Source organism: Oryctolagus cuniculus, chromosome 1 (genome assembly GCF_964237555.1).
Source record: "Oryctolagus cuniculus chromosome 1, mOryCun1.1, whole genome shotgun sequence".
NCBI classification, from domain to species: Eukaryota; Metazoa; Chordata; class Mammalia; order Lagomorpha; family Leporidae; genus Oryctolagus; species Oryctolagus cuniculus.
Window position 1 is genome coordinate 62,919,451 of NC_091432.1, and position 23,851 is coordinate 62,943,301.

Genomic DNA, 23,851 nt, shown 5'->3' on the forward strand with positions numbered 1-23,851 from the left:
AATACTTGGGACCCTGTCACCCACATGGAGACCCAGATGGATTTCTGGCTCTAGGCTTTAGCCTAGCCCAGCTCCAGCTGTTCTGGCCATTTGAGGAGTGACCAGTGGATGGAAAATTCATCCCCTCCCACACACACTTCTCTCTCTCTCTCTCTCTGTCTCTCTCTCTCTCCTTCCCTCCCTCCAACTCTGCCTTACAAATAAACATTTTTTAAAGGAAACTCAAGGGGCTGGCGCTGTAGCGCAGTGGGTTAAAGCTCTGGCCTGAAGCACCACTATCCCATATGAGCGCCAGTTCTAGTCCTGGATGCTCCACTTCCTATCCAACTCTCTGCTATGGCCTGAGAAAGCAGTAGAAGATGGCCCAAGTCCTTGGGCCTCTGCATCCATGTGGGAGACCCAGAAGAAGCTCCTGGCTCCTGGCTTCAGATTGGCACAGCTCCGGCTATTGCGGCCATCTGGGGAGTGAACCATCTGATGGAAGACCTCTCTCTCTCTGTCTCTACCTCTCTCTGTAACTCTGTCTTTCAAATAAATAAAATAAATCTTTAAAAAAATAAAAAAAGGTAACTCAAAAGTAGCCAAACTAGCGAGGAGAAGAGACTAGGCTTATTTTCTCCCTCATGATATATATCACCATTGAAGATTTTTTAAAAGATTTATTTATTTATTTGAAAGGCAGAGTTAAAGAGAGGCAGAGAAAGAGAGAGAAAGAAGTGTTCCATCTGCTGGTTTACTCCCCAAATGGCTGCAATAGCAGGAGCTGGGCCAATCCAAAACCAAGAGCTAGGAACTTCTTCCAGGTCCCCAACGCTGGTGCCAGGGCCCAAAGACTTGAGCCATCTTCCACTGCTTTCCCAGGTCATAACAGAGAGCTGGATTGGAAGAAGAGCTGCCGGGACTCGAATCGGCACCCATATGGGATGCTGACACTGCAGGCAGAGGCTTTACCTGCTACACCATGGCGTCAACAGCACTACTGAAGATCTGACATAACTTGGCAGCTTTACCAAATTACTAGTTCATGTTGATCTTGAAATAAAGAAAAATTTACATCTTTTCATACGTGATGGAGCTTTTACTCTGGATTCTGTTGAGGTGGAGATGTAGTATTATCAAGAGATAAAACAGCAACAGAAACTTTTTCATTCTGCAGGGTTGGAGAACTTTTTTCTACCAAGGAACAGCTGGATATTTACAACAGCCATCACAGCCACATAAAATTATCAACTTAAAAATTAACCTGCCATAGATTTAAAGAATTTTAAGGCCTTGACAGGGCCAGACCAAATGATTCTGCAGGCACCATATGGCCCATGGGCTGGACATTCCCCACCCCTAACAAAGATTCCTCTAGCTCTTACTATCTGGACCACTCAACTAGTTCCCAACAACTGAAGCCTGCAGTTCGGAATGACCATTCTAGAACTTTTTTTTCTTCCTCAAAAATATAGCATACATTCCCAGAGAGCAGGATCTGACTGTCTTGCCTTCTCTCTTACACACCAACATGGGGCTGAGTACAGATTGTCACCCTCCATCTACAGCAGGTTTGCAATAAGGATGGAGGGAAACCAGACACCAACCTCAGGGATCCCTCTCCCTCCCAAACAACATGGTTCAGCCAGAATAACACAACCAGCCAATAATAAGTGGGAGCTCACCTACACAGACACAAAGCCTGCACTCTGATAGGCTGGCTCCTAGAAGACTGCTCTGCTGAGAGCGGACTCCCCTAGTGGGGATGAACTCCTACAGAAACATCCCTCCACAGGGATCAACCTGTCTGGGCAGATTTCAGGTGCCATTTCACACTAAAAGAGAAGAGAATCCCAGCAAGGTGAGGGAGCTCACCTCGTCACTTTCTTCCACATCCACATCACCATTGGCATCATCATCCATCAACTTGTGAATGTTGCGCACTGCCTCAAAGCTTAGCTTCTCATCCTCACTGTCGCACAGGGGCTTGTCAATCCGGCAAAACTCTGTACAAGAAAAGCAAGAGAAAATATTACTCAGAGCTGCCACCCAGCCCCTATTACCAACCTGTAGTAGCATCCTTAGCTTCTAGTATCTTACTTCTCACATAGGCACTTAACCAGCTACTTGTACAGTGACAAAAACAATGCATCTAGTCTTTAACTGTCTGGAGAACATGCTGAATTCTTTATACAAGGACAATGCTTTAACATCCTAAAAGTTCCCTACCAGAGAATTCTAGCAAGGGATTAGGAATATACTAGAATCTAGATAAGAATATGAATAGGAACTCACAAATGAGAGAAAATACAAACAGCCACTGAACATAAAAAAAAGTTCAGCCCCACTAACAATCAAAGAAATACATGTTTAAATGAGATATCATTTTAATCAGTCAAATTAAAAATGTAAATTATTATAATATTCCTAGAAATAAGACAATAGCCAACAAATCCCAGTGCACAAATACTGTACAGTTTTCCTTTCTGATCCCTTTGTCACTGTTGATACATATAATGCTAGATACAGGATGACCGGGGAAGCCTCTCTTATCTAGTGCCATCCCACACACGTACATCTAGCAAATATTTATTAGACATCTTGAAGTCCTGAGTCCAGATGATCAACAGTTTCTACTGCCCACCATCATGTGGCCATTCAGCAGTAAAATCAGCACTATAGCTGAGGCCATCTTAGCTTTTTCCATGATACCTACTCTTCTCTATATACCTGAGAAACTCCTCATCTGGCTGGTACACACAGCACAGAGCCTAGAAGCTAGGTTTAGATCCTATATGATACTAGAGAAGCTACTTCTCTCCCCCAGGCCTCAAAGGCATTTTGACTTAAGTTTCCCAGTAGATGAGAGTACTTCAAGTAGTTCATGGAAAAACAGAATTGAAAGGTACGCTTATTTTGGTGTAAAAGATGTTGGAAATCCATGCACTGTTTTTTTTTATAATATTCATTTTCATGAACTTTTTGAAGACTTCTCACATACACAGATTTCAAAAATTTTTTGAGCATTGCGGTGCAGCAAGTTAAGCCACTGCAAAACCACCATCCCATATGGGTACTGATTCAAGTTCTGGCTGCTCCACTTTTGAGCAAGCTCCCTGCTAATTCACCCGGGAAAGCAGCAGAAGACAACCCAAGTGCTCAGAACCATGCACCCACATGGGAGACCCAGATGAAGCTCCTGGATCCTTGCTTTGCCCTGGCCCTGCCCTGGTTATGGCCATTTAGGAGAATGAACCAGCAGATGGAAGATTCATTCTCTCTCTCTCTCTCTCTCTCTCTCTCTCTCTCCCCCCCCCATCTCTGTTAATTCTTTCATATAAATATTTTAAAAATTTTTTGAACCAAAACAATTGCATTTCCACAAACTTTTTGAAACATATTCCTTCCAATTACTAGATACTAAAAAAATTTCCATTTTCTTTGAGCTGGATTTTGATAACTAATTCCACAGTCTTCAGGTCACCCAAAGAAGACAGGATAAACCTTAACTTCCTGGGTAATAGAAAAAATTGTCAAAGGATAGAAGGTAAGGACAGGGTAAAGAGGCTGTGGCCTTTGCTTTTTATTTATTGGGATGAGAGTTGTGGCATAATGGGTTAAACTACTACCTGCAATACCTGCATCCCATATGGGAGCCAGTTCAAATCCCAGCTGCTCCACTTCTGATCTAGCTTCCTATTAACGTGGCTTGGGAAAGCAGCTAAAGATGGCCCAAGTGCTTGGGCCCCTGCAACACATGGGAAATCCAGATAAAGTTCCAGGCTTTGGCCCAGCCCTGGCATTGTGGCCATTTCAGGAGTGAACCAATGGATGGAAGAGATCTTTCTTTCTCCCCCACTCCTTCCTCTCTGAAACTCTGCCCTTCAAATAAATAAATCTTTTAAAAAGATTAAAAATAGTAATAATAAAGATTTATTTATGTTTTGCTTATTTATTTGAAAGGCAATGTGACAGATATAGAGAAAGAGAGATCTTCCATCTGTTGGTTCATTCTCCAAATGTCCACAACATGTGGGGTTGGGCTGGGCCAAAGCCAGGAACCAGGAATTTCATTTGGGTCTCCCACATGGGTAGCAGAAACCCAAGCACTAGGGCACCATCCACTATCTCACAGGTACATCAGCAGGAAACTGGATTGGAAGTACAGAGTAGCTGGGCTTCAAATCAGGTATTCTGTGCCACAATGCTTACTGCTATAAAGTCTTTTAGAAGGCACTGGTCAAAGTTCCAAAACATCTAAATACATTAATCATCTACTTGTCTGGCTGCTAGAGATAACAGACAGGACGAGACTGGATACCTTTATATCTCTAGCCAGTTGTTCAAAGTCTTTTCAAAATGGGGGGTGGGTATAAATCTAAACTCTTATATATTAAAAGATAGGCTCAAATGCAAAAACAGCTGAAGAGCTACAGGGAGAGCCCAGGTCTGCTGACTCCTGGGCCAGTCGCCAGACCACCTTTTTGTTGAGGTGACCAAGATAGCTGTGGTTTGGTCTTATCTTTTGGAAGCCACATTGATAATACTGGTGACAAGCACACTGACATAATGACTTTATAAAATAAAAAAGTGAGATTAACAGTATGCATGCAAAAGGAATAACAACATGTTGTGGGTGCAACAAGACTTGTCTCCCCCAAATTCTTGCAGACGTTGAAACTCTGATATCTTAACGTTAATGGTTAATGGATTAAGGGTAGAGATTTGATCTAATATGGCAGTGAGGAGATGGGAGCCAGTGGGAGGTGTTTAGGTCTTCAGAGCATGCCCTCAGGGTGGTTATCATAAGAGGATTATTATTTGAGTTCAAGTTCAGCCTAGGTGCTGTCAGTCTGTTTCCTGGACCACCATGTGATTATGCCTCACAATCTACATGACCAGCTTCCACAAATGCCAGATCCTGAACTGTACTCTCCAAACTGTAAACTGAAATAAACCTTTTCTTTGCCAAAGAAGCTCCTCTTGGGTATTTTAGCTACAGTAAAAGAAGTAGACTAATGCACTGTATAACCTTATATTCTACCTTTGTCCTGCCAAGTTGAATTGGAGATGAAGGGGTGGTGGGTACTCAGGGACAGATTAGAATACACCAAAAGATTAAGGCATTGTTTCTCATCTTTTTCACCTACAAGAGTTCCTGGCATGATTGTTTTATTCATGGAACTCATTTCCAGAAGAACTATTCACCCCTCTCAAAAAATTGTGATGAGAAATAACTAATTCATAGAAAAATCACATAAGCATTGATAATATCATAACCAACATAACTATTTCATGCCCTATTCAGAGCATAGATAATTGGATATCAGAGCTTTTAAGTCTGCATATTTAAAAACATTTATTAAATGTTTTAAGTCTGCCTATTTAAAAGGATTTATTAAGTACTCTTCATATGTCAGCACTATGATCAGCATAAAAACACAAACAAGAACTCATCTTTGCTCTCAGGAGCTCAAATACAAAAGTTAGATAGATTAGGGCTGGCATCGTGGTATAGTTGGTAAATCTGCTGCCTGTGATGCCAGCATCCCATATGGTACCAGTCCATGTCCCAGCTGCTCCACTTCAGATCCAGCTCCCTGATAATAGCCTGGGAAAAGCTGTGGAAGATGGGCCAAGTGTTTTGCTCTCTACCACCCACATGGAAGACCCAAATGGAGCTGCCTGGCCCAGCACTGGCCATCTAGAGAGTGAACAAGCAGATAGAAGATCTCTCTCCACCCCCCCACCCAACTCTTTCAAAATAAATAAATAAATCTTAAAAAAAAAAGTTGGAGAGACAAGCAATTCAAACACAATGTGCTAAATGCCATGAAAGAAAGAATCTAAACTGAGGATTAGCAATTTTTTTTCTGTAAAGAGCCAGATTACAAACAATTTAGGATTTATGGGCCGTATAGTTTCTGTTATACTACTTAATTCTGTCATTGTAGGAGAAAAGTATTCATAGACAAAACATAAATAAGTAAGTTTGCATTCTAATAAAGCTTTATTTATAAAAACAGACAGAGATCTGGATTTGGCCCATGGGTCATAGTTTGCTAAACTCTTTTCCTCTATCCTAGATCATTGGTAGCACACCTATATCACATTGGAGTAACAGTTTCTTAATGACCTAAAGGAAAGAAATCCAATCTTTTTATTGGGCTACATCAATACACAGGCTTATCCTAAGTAAAGCACAACTTCTAGTAGCTTGGGGGTTTTTTGTTTGTTTGTTTGTTTTTTAAATAATGGAATAGAGGCAGGCATTGTGGTGCAGGGGTAAAGATGTTAGTCAGGATGCCCACATCCAAATTGGACTGCACAAGATCAAGTCCTGCCTCCACTCTTTTTTTTTTTTTTTTAAGATTTATTTTTTATTTATTTGAAAGACAGAGTTAGAGAGAGAGGTAGAGACAGAGAGAGAGAGGTCTTTCATCTGATGGTTCACTCCCCAATTGGCCACAACGACCAGAGCTGCGCTGATCCGAAGCCAGGAGCCAGGAGCTTCTTCCAGGTCTCCCACGTGGGTGCAGGGGCCCAAGGACTTGGGCCATCTTTTACTGCTATCCCAGGCCATAGTAGAGAACTGGATCAGAAGAGGAGCAGCCGGGACTCGAACTGGCACCCATATGGAATGCCAGCGCTTCAGGGCAGGGCATTAACCTGCTGCGCCACAACGCCAGCCCTCTTGCCTCCACTCTTTATCCAGATTTCTGCTACTACACCTGGGATACAGCAAGTGATGGTCCAAGTACTTGAGTTACTGCAACCCATGTGGGAGTCCTGGATGGAGTCCCAGGCTCCTGGCTTTGGATTGGCCCAGCCCCAGTTGTATGAATTTGGGAATTGAACACACACATGGAAGGTCTCTCTGTCTCTCTGTTTCTGTCTCTCTCTGTCACTCTGCTTTTGAAATTAAGAAACATTTTTCTTAAAATAGTGGAAATTGTTTACCAAGCTCTAGGGACCAGGATCCTCCAGGCTGGGCATCACTGGCCTAGGATCAAACAGCACATTTTCCAAAGACCTAGAGCAGGTAAAAGAAGTTTGCATTTCAAACATCAGGTTCTGTTCCTTAACCTGATCAGACAGACAGTTGACCTTTGCTGTTGGCATCATCAGACATAGAGAAGGATTAAAGATATTGAGGAAGAGAGAGTACAAAAGCTTAATGTCTAATACAGCCATAGAATCCTGTCCAGAAAAAAAAAAATCATGTCAGCAAAAACTCACAAATAACTCTTTCAACCAAACATTTTCCAAACTCTCCCCATCCTTCCTGAGACCTTTTCTGTTTTCTTTTACACATTCCAGTCTGGCAAGGTTTCCCACAGCCATCTGGAAACACCTTAGGGGACTCACCCATTTAGCTACACATTTATACTGCAATGAAAGATCCCTGGACTTAAGAGTCAGAACACATTATGTCAAAATCTCATCTTCGCCAGTTATAAACCATATGATATTGGACAAGTTGTTTAACTTCTCTGAGCCTCCAATTTCTCATTTGCAAAATGAGCATAATCTGATGCACAGAGTTTTTGTGAGAGTTAAGTAAAACAGCATCTGTTAAAACACCTAGCTTACAGCCAAAAGCAGACATTAAATTCATTTGTAGAATCCTTCCTCCCTCCCAGAGCAGCAAAAAGGAACAGTTCCATCTTCCACTAACTTCAGTTACTTTCCCTGTCAGACTATGAAGAATCAAATATAGGAAATACAGTTCAATTACACTGGCCAGTCCCACATTTTTCTAAGTGGGCAAGTGGCTCTTTGCCAACTCTGACATTATCCTGTACTCTCACAACATACAGGTGCTATTGCTAGAAACATTTATCATATTGTGTTACAATTGTCCATTTAATGTATCTTCTCCACCAGACTGTTCTCTGTAAGGGTTTGCTGCCATGTCCACACCAACAAGCAAAGAACCAGGTTCTTTATAAGATGCCCAGTAAATGTTTTCTGAATCAAAACCTAAATATCATCTCGGCAATTATGTGCATAATTTATTTAGAGAGAAAAGAGACAAATTATAGTAGTAGGCATTTAGCCTAGCAGTTAAGACACCAATTAGGACACCTGTGTCCCATGTCAGAGTATTTGGGTTCAATAGTCAGCTCTGGCTCCTGACTCCAGCTTACTGCTAATACAGACCCTAGGAGGTAGCAGTGATGTCACCCATGTGGGAGACCTAGATTGAGTTACTGGCTCTGTTTTGATTCCACCCAGACCCAGCCAGCCCTGGCCATCATAGGAGAGGCAACCAAGTGAACCTGTCTCTCTGATTCTCAAATAAGAGACAGAGAAAAGGAGAAGGTGGTAGGAAGGCAGAGAGGTAGGGAGATAGAGAGGCAGGGAGGCACAGAGGGAGATTGCAGGGAGGGAGGGAGGAAAAGAAGGATTCTGAAGGGAGATACAAGCCCAAAGGGAGAGAAGTGAGAGAAACAACAGTTAAGGAAGAAGATACAGATGAGAGGTAGAAAAGGGCACTTGTCTGACTGTTCCTCAGTACTTCCTAGAAACTCAGAGGAATCTACAAATTGCAAAATTTTATCAGCAGAGTCTCATCAAAAAAAAAAAAAAAAAAAAAAGGCATTTCTTCCACTTCAGCCCTCACTCCCCAGTCACTTCTGATCAGTTCTGCAGCTATTCTTAGGGAGATCATAATCCATCCTCACCCTCAGAAAGTGAACAAAGGCCAAGACTGAGAACGCTAGCCCTGGGACGACTTCAGGTTTGGCTAAGGATCATGAGGTCCCAGAGATAAAATAGTATGAGACCTAGAATGGGGGTAGGCCTGGGGAGGAGTGAGGAATGGACAGCCTAGGCAGAAATAGAAAGGCTGAAAAGGGAACTGGTTTGGGAGGTAGAGCTGGCAGGAATGGTCCACAATGAAACACAACATCTCAGCTAAGGCACAGAAGAGGCCTAGCCACAGAAAATAAGAGTCATATCCCTGTGCGGGGCAAAACCCAGCCTGAGAGGTGTTCTTGTACCTGTTAGGCAATTATGTCCTCATAGCCAAGGAGACTCTGTTCAGCATGGGGCAGTCATTCAGAAGAGCTTTTCTTCTGGCCAAAGTTGGCACTGGTTTCATTTGCCCAAGCAGCATTAACACAAATGACTCTAGATTCTTGGGACCACTGCTGTGGTGCAGCAGGTTAAAGCCCTGGCCTGCAGTGCCTGTTCACGTCCCAGCTGCTCTACTTCCTATCTAGCTCTCTGCTAAAGGCCTGGGAAAGCAGTAGAAGATGGCCTAAGTGCTTGGGGCTCTGCACCCGCATGGGAGACCCGGAAGAAGCTCCTGGCTCCTGGCTTCAAATTGGCTCAGCTCCGGCTGCTGCAGCCATTTGGGGAGTGAACCAGAAGATGGAAGACATCTTTCTCTTTCTCTCTCTCTTTCTTGCTTTGTTACTCCCTCTCTCTGTAACTGTCTTTCAAATAAATAAGATAAATCTTATTTTTAAAAATGACCATAGATTCTAAGCTCTGACCCTTGAACAAGCTCACATCTCATCATCAAAAAGTAATCTACAGCATCAACTATATACAAAGCTCCATACAAAGCAACATAATGAGGTGAACTTGAGTTTAACCAGCATTTCTGACTCTATGGCCTGACCTCAGTTGGCTTACCACAGTAGCTATTTGAGGATATTGGAAGGCAGAGTTCATGTCTTTGTTCTATTTTGTTTTGTTTCATTTTCTCATAGCACTTAACTGCCATCTGGCACGTGATATAATTATTTCTTTGTTTATCCTCTATCTCCCTCCATTAGAAACAAAGGCCCAAAAGAGTAAGTACTATTTTGTTCACTACAGTATTTCTTACGACTTGTACAGTGCATGGCACATAGTAGGTATTTAATAGTTTGTCGAGTAAATGAGTAAATCTTTGTTTCTCTTAATGTACAAAATGAGTTTCTCCTCTCTACCTGACTTTGAAGTGTTTGAAGTTTTAAAAAAATTTGGGTTCAGTCCTGGGCTCTCTTCTCCCATACTACAGTCTTTCCTAAAATGACTTTACCATTTCTTGTAGCTTCAATTACTATTTAAATAAATTACTAGTTACCAAACTACCAAAGTTATGTTTCTGGTTTGAGTTTCACTTCTCACCCACAGAAACCCACAGAATCCAATTACCAACTAGACATCTCCACAAGGATGTCTCTCAGGGCCTGAACTCACAATTTCTAAATCTAAATTAATTTTATCTTAAACTTCCAAATTCTTGCTTATGTTTGGACCCTTGACATCTCACTCTCCTTCACCTTCTCATTGCATCAACCACCAACCTAGTCCAATACTCCTTAACTATTCCAAATCTTATTCTCCTAGGGGAGAAATTCCAAATATTCAATTACAGGAAGGTAAAGGCAGTGCTAGTATACAACAGCCAAATAGCCATCCTATTCACTCCCTGCTTATAATCCTTCAAAAACTTCTCATTATTTCTAAGATAAAGTATAAATTTCTTAATGCAGGCTGCAAGACCCAGAATGATCTAACATCCACTGTCTTTAAGGTTTCGTCACCATTATCTACTTCTACTTCCTGTGATCTTTCTTCATACACCAAATTTCTTCCTTTCTCCACCTTCCAACATAGGAAAGTAGTTCTCACGACTGGCTGCATATTAGAATCACCTAGGAGCTCTTAAACTGCTAATGCACAGGCCTCCCCATTCCAATTAAATCAGTGTTTCTCTGAGTGGGGCCTATGAATGAATTGTATCTTGGGGTGGGGGTGGGGAGTGGTGTTTGTTTGTGAGACAAGACATAATATACATAAAGTACATAAACATACAAACCAACTGGTTTTTTAAAAGGTTTTTTTTTTTTTTTTTTTTTTTTTTTTTTTTTTTTTTTTTATTTACTTGAAAGGCAGAATTAGAGAGAGAAGAGATACAGGGAGATCTTCCACCTGCTGGTTCACTCCGCAAAGGGCCACAATTGCCAGAGCTGGGCCAGCCAAATCTAGAAGCCCAGAACTTCTGGGCCATTTTCTGCTGATCTCCCAGAGGCATTAGCAGCAAGCTGAATAGGAAGTGGAGCAGTGGGGTCTTGAACTGGTGCCCATATGGGATGCCAGTGTTTCAGGCAGAGGCATAACCTGCTATACCATAATGCTGGCCCCAAACCAAATGATTTTTACATATGTATATACACATATAGTTTCCACCAAAATCAAGATACAGAACATTTGCAATTCTCCAGGAAGGCACCCTCCTTCCTTCTTTTCCAATCAATACTACCACAGGTACCCCACAGCCCAGTGCTCACCACTGTTCTGACTTTTATCATCATAAACAAGTTTTGCTTGTTTTTTACCTTCTTAAAATTGGGGCCTGAAACTGTTGAAATCTTTACTTAATATATGCTAAACTGATCTTCTGTATATAAAGAGAATTGAAAATGAATCTTGATGTGAATGGAAGGGGGTTGGGAGAGGAAAAGGGGAGTGTTGCGGGTGGGAGGGAAGTTATGGGGTGGGGGGAGCCATTGTAATCCGTAAGCTGTACTTTGGAAATTTATATTCATTAAATAAAAGTTAAAAAAATTAAAAAAATAAAATTGAGGCCTGGATATTTTTTGAGGTATGGTTATATACAATGAAATGCTTCCATTTTAAGTGTACAGCTCAATGTTTCACAAACATATAGAACTATATAACCACAACCCCAATCAAGATAACTCCCATCACTAAAATATTCCTATTCCTTCATTGTTAACCCTTATTCTCCTTCCCACACAATCACTGGTCCAATTTCTAATACTAAAGTATTTTTTGCCTATTCTAGAACTTCAAATAAATGGAATCACCATCATATACTGTTTTGTGGCAGCTTCTTTTATCCAGAATGATTTGAGATTCAACCATATTGTTATATGAATCTAGTTTATTCTGTTCTATTACTGTGTAGTATTTCATTAAATGAATATACCACAATTTTATTATTCATTCACCAGTTTTTGGCCATTACAAATAAAGCTATTATGAGTATGTAAGTTCATCATATAAGTATATAAGTCTTTGTATGAACATCTGTTTTCCTTTTTTTTTTTAAGATTTTATTTATTTGAGAGGTAGAGTTACAGACAGTGAGAGGGAGAGAGAGAGAAAAGTCTTCCATCCGCTAGTTCACTCCCCAAATGGCTGCAACGGCCGGAGCTGCACCAATCCGAAGCCAGGAGCCAGGAGCTTCCTCCAGGTCTCCCACGTGGGTGCAGGGGCCCAAGCACTTGGGCCATCTTCTACTGCTTTCCCAGGCCACAGCAGAGAGCTGGATGGGAAGAGGAGCAGCCGGGACTAGAACTGGTGCCCATATGGGATGCCAGCACTGCAGGCGGAGGATTAACCTACTGTGTCACAGCACCGGCCCCATCTGTTTCATTTCTATTTATTTATTTCCTTTTTATTTTTGAAAGGCAGACTGACAGAAGGACAGGATGAGGGAGGGACAGGGAGAAAGAAAGGATGAGGGAGAGACAGATCATCCATCTGCTGGTTCACTCCTCAAATGCCCATGATGGCTAGGGCTGGGCCAAACCAAAGACAGAAGCCATGAATTCCATCTGAGTTTTCCATGTGGATGGCAGGGACCCACCCAAGTACTTGAGCTATCAACTACTGTCTCCTATGATATACATTAGCAGGAAGCTGGATTGGAAGCAGTCGTGAGACTCAACCCCAGGCACTAGGATATGGAAAGCAAGCACCCCAAGCAGCGGTATAACCCACGGTGCCAGAACACTTGCCCCATTTTCATTTTTCTTGAGTGACTATCTAGGAGAGGAATTGTTAAGTTTCACAACAGAAGTAAATTTTTCAGTAACTATGAAACTGTTTTACAAGGTAGAACATCACTTTATACTCCTACCAGTAGACTGTGAATGTCTAGTTGCTCTATATACTTGTTTTTCTTTTTGAAAGATGTATTTATTTATTTGAAGAGAGAGAGAAGGAAAGAAGATCTTCCATCCACTGATTCATTCCCAGAGGGCCACAATTACTAGGGCAGGGTCAGGCCAAAGCCAAGAGCAGGAGCTTCATCTGGGTCTCCCACTGGGTGGCAGGTGCCCAAACACTTGGACTATCCTCTGCTGCTCTCCCCAGGCCATCAGCAGGGACCTAGATCAGACCATATGGGATGCTGGCATTGCAGACAGTAGCTTTACCCACCACACCACATCACCAGCCCCTCTATACACTCTCTTATATTTGGTGTATGGCCCAAGTTGAACAGAACAAAGCAAAGAAAGTCCACGGAGGAGTACAGAGTCTCACACAACTTTGCTTACTGAAATACCAGGAAGTCAAAATATTCATCTTACTATTCTTACAAAAGGTCCATGACATGTAAATGACAGTTATAGATGTTGAGCTCACTCAGTGTACTGACTCCAAGTAACAGAGCTGGAGGGGCTTTGTAGGGCATTAAAGAGTCACTGCTCATTTTACACCTAGAGAAGAAGCCACACCAACTTGTTACATCACATGCTATGGCAAAGCTACAGCTGATAGATCTGGATGAGCCTATACTACTATACTTACTCCCTACTCTTTCAGGCCAACAAATCAAGGACTAGGATGGGGTGGGGGAAGGGTGTTCCACCAGGTTCTTTTACTTCTATATGAAGCAATTACAAGAAGACGTAAACAGGGCCAGTGTTATAATGTGATGGTTAAGCCACAGCTACCTTTGATGCTGGCAGACTATACCAGAGTGTCAGTTCAATTCCCACTGCTCCACTTCTGATCCAGCTCCCAGCTAATACACCCAGGAAAACAGCAGAGGAATTCCAAGTACTTGGGACACCCAGAAAGAGTTATAGGCTCTTGGGTTCAGTCTGGCTCAGACCCAGTCATTGCAGCCATTTGGGGAGTAAAGCGGCAGATCGAAGATCTGTCTCTCCCTCTCCTCTCTCTGTCTGTCATTCTGCCTTTCAAATAAATAAGTAAATCTTAAAAACATAAAAGAAAAAATAAGATCTAACTACACTTGTGCCAGTCCCCATATAGGTAACACAGAACTTTCTGGATTTGCCTTTAATTCTTTAGTATCCAGCCCTCTGCCAAAAATTAACCAGTGGGCCTTTCTCATTAGGATTTAATAGCAGTTTCTGCATTTTGGATTTTTTTTAACTCACTAGAGGAGGCCAGCATTGTGGTGCAGTGGGTTGGGCTGCTGCCTGTGATGCCATGTGGTCTCCCATATGGGTATCTGTTCAAGTCTCAGCTGATCTACTTCCAGTCCCAGCTCCCTGTGAGAGCAGCAGAAGATGGCCTAAATACTTGGCCTTCTACACCCATGTGGTAGACCTGGATGGAGTTCCAGGCTTCTGGCTTCGGCCTGACCCAGCTCTGGGCATTGCAGCCATTTGGGGAGTGAATCAGAAGATGGAAGCTCCCTCCTTTCTACACCTCCCCATACCCCTTAACTCCGCCTTAGAAAGAAAGAAAGAAACCTTTTTTGTAAAAAATAGAAAAGTCACTACAGAAGTAACCTGAGTTCCTAGTACATTGTGCCAACAGAAGCAAGAACAGAACAATATACTTCCATGAGAGCAGATGAAACCTAATCACCTTCCAGAAGAAAAGAAATAACCTGTCGCCATCTCTCCACAGCGGAATACACAGCCATTTCTTGTGTCACATTTCTACCTTTGTCCACCTCAAAGTATGCTTTTCTTCAAATTCTGCTCTCATAAGAAGCCTCCTCTGGAAGATAATGGCTCATCCCTAAAGTTAGTTTCCACCAAGCAAGGCCATGAACAGTAACACCTGCATCTGCAGCAGGAGCCTCCTGTTCCAAGTCCCTCTGTCTACTCCTTAGTCTCATGTAGAACCACAGACTCCCACCAGACTATTTGCCTGTCCTTTTATTTCTATAATCTTTCTCACTGAATTAACAGTGTTCAGTTTTTCATGCTAAAACATCCATTTCAACACATTCAAGTAGCTATTAGCTAAAGACCAAAGTAGACAAAGGCACTGGGAAATCACAAAAGTAAGACACACTTACAGGATCCTCTCTGTTCCTATCCCCCAATTACCAAAATATATATTGAATTTCAGAGGTGGTAGATGGGGGTCCTGAATTCCAACTCTGTTATACACTTCCTACTATTAAGGACTAATTTCATTACCTGAAAAATCAATAAAATCCTTTGAAAAAAGAGTAAAGCCCTATTCAAAAGTTAGTTGATCTTTTGTAAGATCTTTCTATTCTTTGCTTCACCTGGAAATTTCATCTTCCCACCTATGATTTTTCTGGTATTCCCTGTGGCCAGCCCTTGTTGGGCAAGTACAACTCTGGGCAACTTAATATCTATTCAAGGCACACTAAGGGGGCCAACACTGTGATGCAGCAGGTTAAAGCCCTGGCCTGCAGCGCCAGCATCCCATACGGGCACCAGTCCAAGTCCCGGCTATTCCTCTTCTGATCCAGCTCTCTGCCATGGCCTAGGAAAGCAGTAGAAGATGGCCCAAGTCCTTGGGTCCCTGCACCCACATGGGAGACCCAGAAGAAGCTCCTGGCTCCTAGCTTCAGATCATCTCCGCTCTGGCTATTGCAGCCAATTGAGGATGGAAGACCTCTCTCTCTTTCTCTCTCTCCCTGGCTCTGGCTCTACCTCTCTCTGTAACTCTGTCTTTCACATAAATAAATAAAATAAATATCTTCCAAAAAAAAAAAAGACATATTGAAAGCTATGGATAAACTTTGAAGATTTGCTTTCCCAGTTTTGGAGTTTCACATACCACAGGCCTTTATATTCTAAAGTTGTCTGTGCCAAGAAGCAAGATAGCCCAAGAGGAATTAAATCAACAAGCATTTATTTATTCAAAAGCCACCCCAAATTCTCTGACTTGGAGCCTGACATAAGCATTCTTGTGCCCTAGCCAGTGCTCATTCAGGGTGTGAGATAGCCAAAAAATAATTATAGACAACTCAAAATAGCTTCCTGCCAAGAAAAGTTTTCTAAAATGTTGAGGTCGGCACCTAAGGATTTGCCCAGAGAGGGGTTTTGCATAATGCCCAGGAAAGATGCCCAGTTCATCAGTGGATCCTCTAAGATTACATCCTTCTGGGCTCAGAAGTAAGGCTATCTCCCAACCATCAGTCCCAATAGCAGCCCCAAAGTACAGTGATGAGTGCTTGGAAGATATAAACACTGAGGAGACAGGCACACCACTGCATGGGGTAAAAAATAATGTGGATTTCAGTTTCCATAGCAACAAGAGGATGGCCTCAAACCTCCAGGCCTGTTGTTGGCTGGCTTACCAGAGAACACATTCCTGGGTTCCAAAAGAGTCCAAAACTAGGAGAGAGCTTCTTGTTACCTTTGTGCTCCATATACGCCTCCACTAAACCAATAAACAAGAGATAACTGGCCCTTGTTTCCTTGGGGAAAGAAAAATACAACCAGAACAACTTGGTGGTCAGATGATGGTTCTAAGAACCAGGTTCTGACTCTTTCTGGAATGTAAGCTTCCTTACCAGCGGCTTCTCTCAGCTACGGTAGCACAGCATCCCCCCTGGATGGAGACCATCCAGAAGGAAGTGCCCCTGAGCCTCCTTACAGAGCAGCCACCCCAGCTCTGCACCTTCATCCAGCCTGACCTGATTCTGAGGGCAAGGACTCTGAAGTAAAGCACATCCCAAGCCACAGAGAACTTACTTCAGTCCTCAACATCCCCTGCCCAGGTTACTACAACATTGTCTTCACTAATCTCCCTGTCTCTGTTCTGGTTTCTCTCAAACTCATCCTCTACCAAGCAGTCAGTAACTTTCTAAAACTCAGATCTGACATTAACTCTCCTGAATGAGCTCCTTTACAGATACACACAAATAGAAGCTTTATTTGTAATGGCCAAAAATTAGAATCGGTTCATATGTTCTTCAACTGAAGAGTGACTGAAGTCTGGAATTTGGATGATTTTTAGAAAAGTATATTGAGGGTAAAAAAAAAAAAAAAAGCCAATCCTAAAAGGTTATATCTATAATTCCATTTGTATAACACTTTTGAATGAACAAAATTTTAGAAATGGAGGGCAGAGAGACTAGAGATAGAGAAGGGGTTGAGGGAGGTGGGAGTAGAAGGAGATGAGATTGATTATAAAAGGACAAGAAGGATCTTGTGGGAAAAAGAACATACTCACACATATACATGCTCACATGAGCACAAGTGAAACCGGGAAAAATCTTTCACCAAAAAAAAAAAAAAAAGGTGGCTTTGTATCAAAATATTATGCTACAGTTTTAAAGAAGGATTTATTTATTATTTATTTATTTGAAAGTCAGATTTACAGAGAGGCAGAGAGAGAGAGAGAGAGAGAGAGAGAGAGAGTATTCCATCAGCTGCTTCACTCCCCAAATGGCAGCAACAGCTGAAGCTGGGTCGATCTGAAGCCAGGAGCCTGGAGCTTCTTCCTCTAGGTCTCCCATAAGGGTACAGGAGCCCAAAGATTTGGGCCATCTCCCACTGCTTTCCCAGGCCATAGCAGAGAGCTGGATCGAATTGGAGCAGCCGGGACTCTAACTGGCGCCCATATGGGATGCCAGCACTGCAGGCGGTGGTTTTACCCTCTATGCCACAGCGCCAGCCCCTATACTAGTTTTTTTAAAATCATACTGTGGAGCAAACTACAGTTTCCCAGTGATATCTTGATATTGTTTCTTAAAACTGTGTGTCAATCTGTAATTATTAAAAATTTTAATTTAAAAAAATCTCTTACAAGGCAGCCAAACTCCTACAACAATGATCCCTAACTTTTTTCAGTGGGAAATTCCAAAGAATTTCATATAATAATAGTTATACTTTTAGTAACCAACTGAAAAATTATTGAGGGAAGAATATGGATTTATGAGACACCTCTCAAGGGCCCCTTCAAGGGATTTAAATCATCAAAGTTGGGGACCCCAGGCCATATAGTGGACAAAACATGGCAAAGTACAGAGAGTTTCCTAGCCTCATATACACTCTATACTCTCACCAGACTAAATTACTGTCAGTTCCACAAATGTGTAAGACTCACTTTCTGGGCCGGTGCCGCAGCTCAATAGGCTAATCCTCTGCCTGCAGCGCTGGCACACCGGGTTCTAGTCCCGGTCAGGGTGCTGGATTCTGTCCCAGTTGCTCCTCTTCCAGGCCAGCTCTCTGCCGTGGCCCAGGAGTGCAGTGAAGGATGGCCCAAGTGCTTGGGCCCTGCACCCCATGGGAGACCAGGAGAAGCACCTGGCTCCTGGCTTCGGATCAGCGCAGCACGCCGGCCATAGCAGCCATTTTGGGGGGTGAACCAACGGAAGGAAGAACTTTGTCTCTCTCTCTCTCTCTCTCTCTCTCTCACTGTATAACTCTGCCTGTCAAAAAAAATTAAGAAAATAAAAACTCCCTTACAAAATAACTAACTGTCTAGGGGGCCAGCACTGTGGCATAGCCAGTGAAGTCACTGTCTGCAGTGCCAGCATCCTGTGTGGGTGCCAGTTCAAGTCTCAGCTGTTCCACTTCTAACCCAGCTCTCTGCTATGGCCTGGGAAAGCAGTAAAAGATGTCCCAAGTGCTTGGGCCCCAACACCCACATGCAGAGACCCAGAAGAGTCCCACCCACGTGGGAGACCCAGAAGAGGCTCCTGGTTCCAGGCTTCGGATCAGCCCACCTCTGGCCGTTGCGGCCATTTGGGGAGTGAACCAGTAGATCTCTCTCTCTCTCTGCCTCTGCCTCTCTGTAGCTCTTTCAAATAAATAAATAAATCTTTAAGAAAAAAATAACAATCTAGGGACTGGCACTGTGGTGTAGTGGCTAAACCCACCTCCTGAAATGCCTACATCCAATATGGGCACCAGTTCAAGTTCCCGCTGCTCCACTTCCAATCCAGCTCTCTGATAATGCACCTGAGAAAGCAGCAAAAGATGGTCCAAGTGGTTGATCCCCTGCATCCATACGGGAGACCCAGAAGAAGCTCCTTGCTCCTGGCTTTGGACTGGCCCAGCTCAGGTTTCTGTGGTCATTTGGGGAGTGAAACAGCAGAAGGAAGATCCTCTCTCTCTCTTTCTCTCTCTCTCTCTCTCTCTCTCTGCCTCTGTGTGTGTGTGTGTGTGTGTGTAAACTCTGCCTTTAAATAAATAAATAAATATCTTTTTTAAAAAAAAGAAAGAAGGGAAGGAAGGACGAAAGGAAAGAAACAAACTTCCTAGATGAAGACAGATGGAGATGTACAGGAAATGGACCTAAGCAAAACAAAGTACTAGAGTCTGAGAAAGAGCAGACAGGTATCTAGACTTTCCCCCTCCTGTTTAGGACTTTCTGGCCTTCAAGGCCCAGGGAAAGCCCTATTGCTACTAGGAAACCTTCTTTATAGCCATGCCAGGAGTTCCCTGCTCAGAGCCTTAGCTGACCAAGACAGCACCCCATAAAGGTTCTTCTAGCCATAACTGAATTGTCTCCAGCTGGCCTGTTGGCTCCTCCAGAGTGAAACTTGAGTGTCTTTTTGCTTTCAAAAAGAACAAGAACAAAAGTGAGTACATTGTAACTGTCAAAGGGAGAAAGGGAAAATTAACATGTCAGGATCTATGTTGAGAATTTGTACATATCCTGTCTCTAACAATCTGTGGATTGGTAATTTTATTAGCCCCAATATAACATGGGAAAACTGAAGCCCAGATATAAGAAGCGGTTTGCCCAAAGTTACAGATAGTGAAAGCAAGGCTGAGACTAGAATATTGTCCCTCTCCAGAATCTTGATAGGAATAGTGCATATTGGAGTCTACCCGGTTTCCAACTACACAGTTAATTTGTTGGGCACTTTGGTGATCCCAGCTTCCCGCCTCAACTCCTCTCTGTTGCCAGTATGGAAGTGAGAAAGCTCTCTGGCTTCCTTTCTTTCCTTATGTTGTCCCATATACGAAATGCAAAGAGAGCTACACTAAGTCACTTCCAGGATGGAATATGTGGAAAACATAGGCTAACCAGGGAGAATAAGAGGGAGGCAATGTCCATACTCTTCAACAGCAGAGCCAGAATGTCTCACTAGTTAAACTCTCTGCCTTTACAGGTGAGGAAACTGAATGCTGTAAAGAAAGCTCGCTTGCCTAAGGCCACACAGCTAAGACTGAAATCCTGCTTATTGACTCCTAAACTGGTGCTCATTTTGGTCTACCTTGAACCAGGCTGTGCAGAGAAGACTACAGTATGACCTGTCAGGCCCAAGTAAGTGCAAAACCCAAATGCTGTAAACACAGGAAATGGGCTGGGATGAGGTTCAGAAGGAGCAGCAACCTTTGCCAAGTTAGAAGTGTTCAAAGGTTTCCTGTCCACAGCTGTTAACTGTCACAGAACACTCCAGAAAGCAATACATGTCAGAGAAAAAGAAAAGAAAAAAAAAAAAAAAACATTAAGAATGAGAGGAAAATATTCAGGTTTAGACAGAATTTTATCAATTATTCAGGCCAATCTACTTAGTTTCACAGATGAAGAAACTAGGAGTCCCTAAAACAGAAGAACTTAAGGACTCTGGAAACCCACTTTCTTGGTCAAATCCTTCATTTAGTGATGATAAACCTGAGACTCAGAGAAGGAAAGAGGTGGCACTGCTCAAGGTCATACAGTCAGACAGTGACAGTCAGCTCTGGAACTCAAGTCTGCTGCCTCACAGACCAGGGTGCTTCCCGCTGGTTAGGGTGAACCAGATAAAGTGATTTAACTGGAATTATATGGATGCTGTTTTGACCCTGGATAAAGTACATCAGCTCAGGAAACTGAATATAAGCAGGATATGCGCATGTCTAATGACGAATGACAAGGACCAAATAGAGTCAGCCTAAAGGAGCCAAAATAAAAGTGCTTCTGGCTGCTTAAGACATTTGGAAAACTAAGAGGCAGAAAAAATATTCTGTCTATTTTAGGAACTTAGAATCCAAGAAAGAACAAGCAGTGCAACTCTCCAGAAACATCACCTCAAAAGTATCTCTGGGGGGCCAGCACCGTGGCTCACTTGGTTAATCCTCTGCTTGCGGCGCCGGCATCCCATATGGGCGCTGGTTCTAGTCCCGGTTGCTCCTCTTCCAGTCCAGCTCTCTGCTGTGGCCCGGGAGTGCAGTGGAGGATGGCCCAAGTGCTTGGGCCATGCACTCGCATGGGAGACCAGGAGAAGCACCTGGCTCCTGGCTTTGGATCGGCGCAGCTCACCGGCCATGGCAGCCATTTGAGGGGTGAACCAAGGGAAGGAAGACTTCTCTCTCTGTCTCTACCACTCACTGTCTAACTCTATCTGTCAAAAAAAAAAAAAAAAAAAAAAAGTATCTCTGGGCTCAGCAGCCCACTACAGTGATATTATAGTCACTAGCAGATTACTGAGCCCCACAAGTCACACAGCTGGAAGGTACAGTGGGAGACATTTACACACTGTTTGGTGTCTCACATATTTAATTCTTATATCAGTTCCACAAAACAAGGATTATAAGTCCCATTTAAAAGATATGGAAACTTGGACTTAGAGGAGGCAAGTAGATTAGTACTGTATATGGCAGATTCAATTCTCAAATGTTTACTCTTACTCAAGAAATTCTTATCAGGGAAGGCATTTGGCCTAGTGGTTAAGATGTCACTTGGGACGCCCACATCCCATATTGGAATGCCTGGGGTTGAGTCCCAGTGCAGTGTCCAATTCCAGCTTCCTGCTAATGCATACCTTGGATGGCCGCAAATGATGGGTCAAGTAGTTTAGTCCCTGTCATCCATGCAGGAGACCCAGAATGAGTTCCTGGTTCCAAGCTTCAGCCTGGGCCAGTTCCGCCTGTTATACGCATTTGGGGAGTGAACCATCAGAAGCTCTCCCCCCCCGCCCATAAAACAAGAGATAAAAAGGAAAAAAGAGGAAAAAGAGAGAAAAAGGAAGGAAGGAAGGAAGGAAGGAAGGAAGGAAGGAAGGAAGGAAGGAATTCTTACCAAGTGCCTGAAGTTCCAATCCTGTGCTAAGGATGAGGGCTACATTGATGAAGTAGGATATGGTCCCTGGCCCAGAGGCCTAAGGAAGTTTCAACCAAGGAAGAGAGAAGTAATAATATAATTATGACAATACATACATTTCTGAATGCTTACTCCATGCCAAGCCCTATTCTAAGCTCTCCGCATATACTGCTTCATTTAATTCTCAAAAAAGCCCAATAAGGCAGTTACTATTATTCTTTTTATTTTACAGATAGAAAAGATATTAAGATGTTGCTCAAGAGCACACAGCCAGTAAACTGTAAAGGTACTGTTTCATAGTTTCTTTTTTTTTTTTAAGATTTATTTATTTATTTGAGTTAGAGAGAGGAGGAGAGGCAGAGAGAGGCAGAGAGAACGAGAGGTCTTCCATCCACTGGTTCACTCCCCAGTTGACTGCAATGGCCAGAGCTGCACCAATCCAAAGCCAGGAGCCAGGTGCTTTCTTCTGGGTCTCCCACATGGGTGCAGGGTCCCAAGGACGTGGGCCATCCTCCACTGCTTTCCCAGGCCATAGCAGAGAGCTAGATTGGAAGTGGAGCAGTCAGGACTCTAACTGGCACCCATATGGGATGCCGCACTGTAGGCAGTGGCTTTACCCACTATGCCACGGTGTGGGCCCCAAGGTACTGTTTCAAATCCAAGGAGCTTGACCCCAATGCCTATACTCTGGCTAGCAAATAAATAGTGGCAAGACAGTCTGGTAAGTGGTCTGCTACAGCAAACTCAGAGGCTATGGAGGATCTTTCAGGACCACTGGCCCTAGTAGCTCACCATCTCATATAATTAGGAGTGACTACAGACTAGAACGAACAGGAAGGTCAAAGGAAACTGAGCAGCCATAACTGTGCTATGATAGCTGATTTCCTCTGGAAGCAGGAAGAACCTACTGAGAAAAGATGGGATGGGAACCAAAGTCATTACACACTCCTCACACTCCAGCCAAGGCACTGTCATCTCTGCCCTACAATTTTCTCATCCAACTCCTCTTCAATCCTCACAGGCAGAGCAGAGATTCCTGATCCCAACTGACAAATGAAGAAAATGAGATTCACAGAACAGCAATGGTTTGTCCTAGGGGGCATATGAGTTCAGGGCAGAAGAAAGTGTTTTGATTTCTGTCCTTTTTACTACAACTACTCTCACAAAAGAGGAAATTCAAAACATGGTATTGAGGAAGATTTAAAAACTCTAGATTTCTCTGACCATTCTCTTTTTATCTTAACATCACTCCCAAACCCCATTCCCACTACACAGGCACACATAGTTCTGCTTAGATATATTCTGCCCCCTCCCTTGGTGCTGCCAGAGGTCAGTGATTCAATCAGTGAGCTAATCAGGCATATTGCCTTGGCTGCTATTAGAAGTCCTGGCCTCAGGGAAACATTTCCTTCCATTAGCCCATCCACAGCATACAGATCTTTAAATGGCAATTAAAGAAAAGAGAGGAATGCTAAAAAAGGAAAGACCAGCCTCATCGGTCTTAGGCCACAGCCTAAGATCAACCTCAGTTGGGGTCCTAAGCTCCTAACAAGAGAAAAAAAAGTACCTAAAATCCATCATTAACCCATTTTTATTTATTCATTCTTTTTTTTTTTTTTTTTTTTTTTTTTTTTTTTTGACAGGCAGAGTGGACAGTGAGAGAGAGAGACAGAGAGAAAGATCTTCCTTTTGCCGTTGGTTCACCCTCCAATGGCCGCCGCGGCCGGCGCACCGCGCTGATCCGATGGCAGGAGCCAGGAGCCAGGTGCTTTTCCTGGTCTCCCATGGGGTGCAGGGCCCAAGCACCTGGGCCATCCTCCACTGCACTCCCTGGCCACAGCAGAGAGCTGGCCTGGAAGAGGGGCAACCAGGACAGAATCCAGCGCCCCAACCG

General features: G+C 43.2%; 1 protein-coding gene across 11 annotated transcripts in view; it reads right to left on the reverse strand.

Moving 5' to 3' along the window:
- The window catches only part of STIM1 (stromal interaction molecule 1), a 248,022-nt gene that overhangs the window by 104,598 nt on the left and 119,573 nt on the right, over nucleotides 1–23,851 (reverse strand). For 8 of the 11 annotated variants that reach the window (XM_070074525.1, XM_051822916.2, XM_051822953.2 and 5 more), the window contains exon 2: nucleotides 1,855–1,985. The exons of the other annotated variants lie outside the window; for them this stretch is intronic. In XM_070074525.1, coding sequence (XP_069930626.1) covers nucleotides 1,855–1,902 — 48 coding nt within the window. In that variant the 5' untranslated portion in view covers nucleotides 1,903–1,985. The remainder of the gene's footprint in view (nucleotides 1–1,854; nucleotides 1,986–23,851) is intronic. 11 annotated transcript variants of the gene reach the window in all.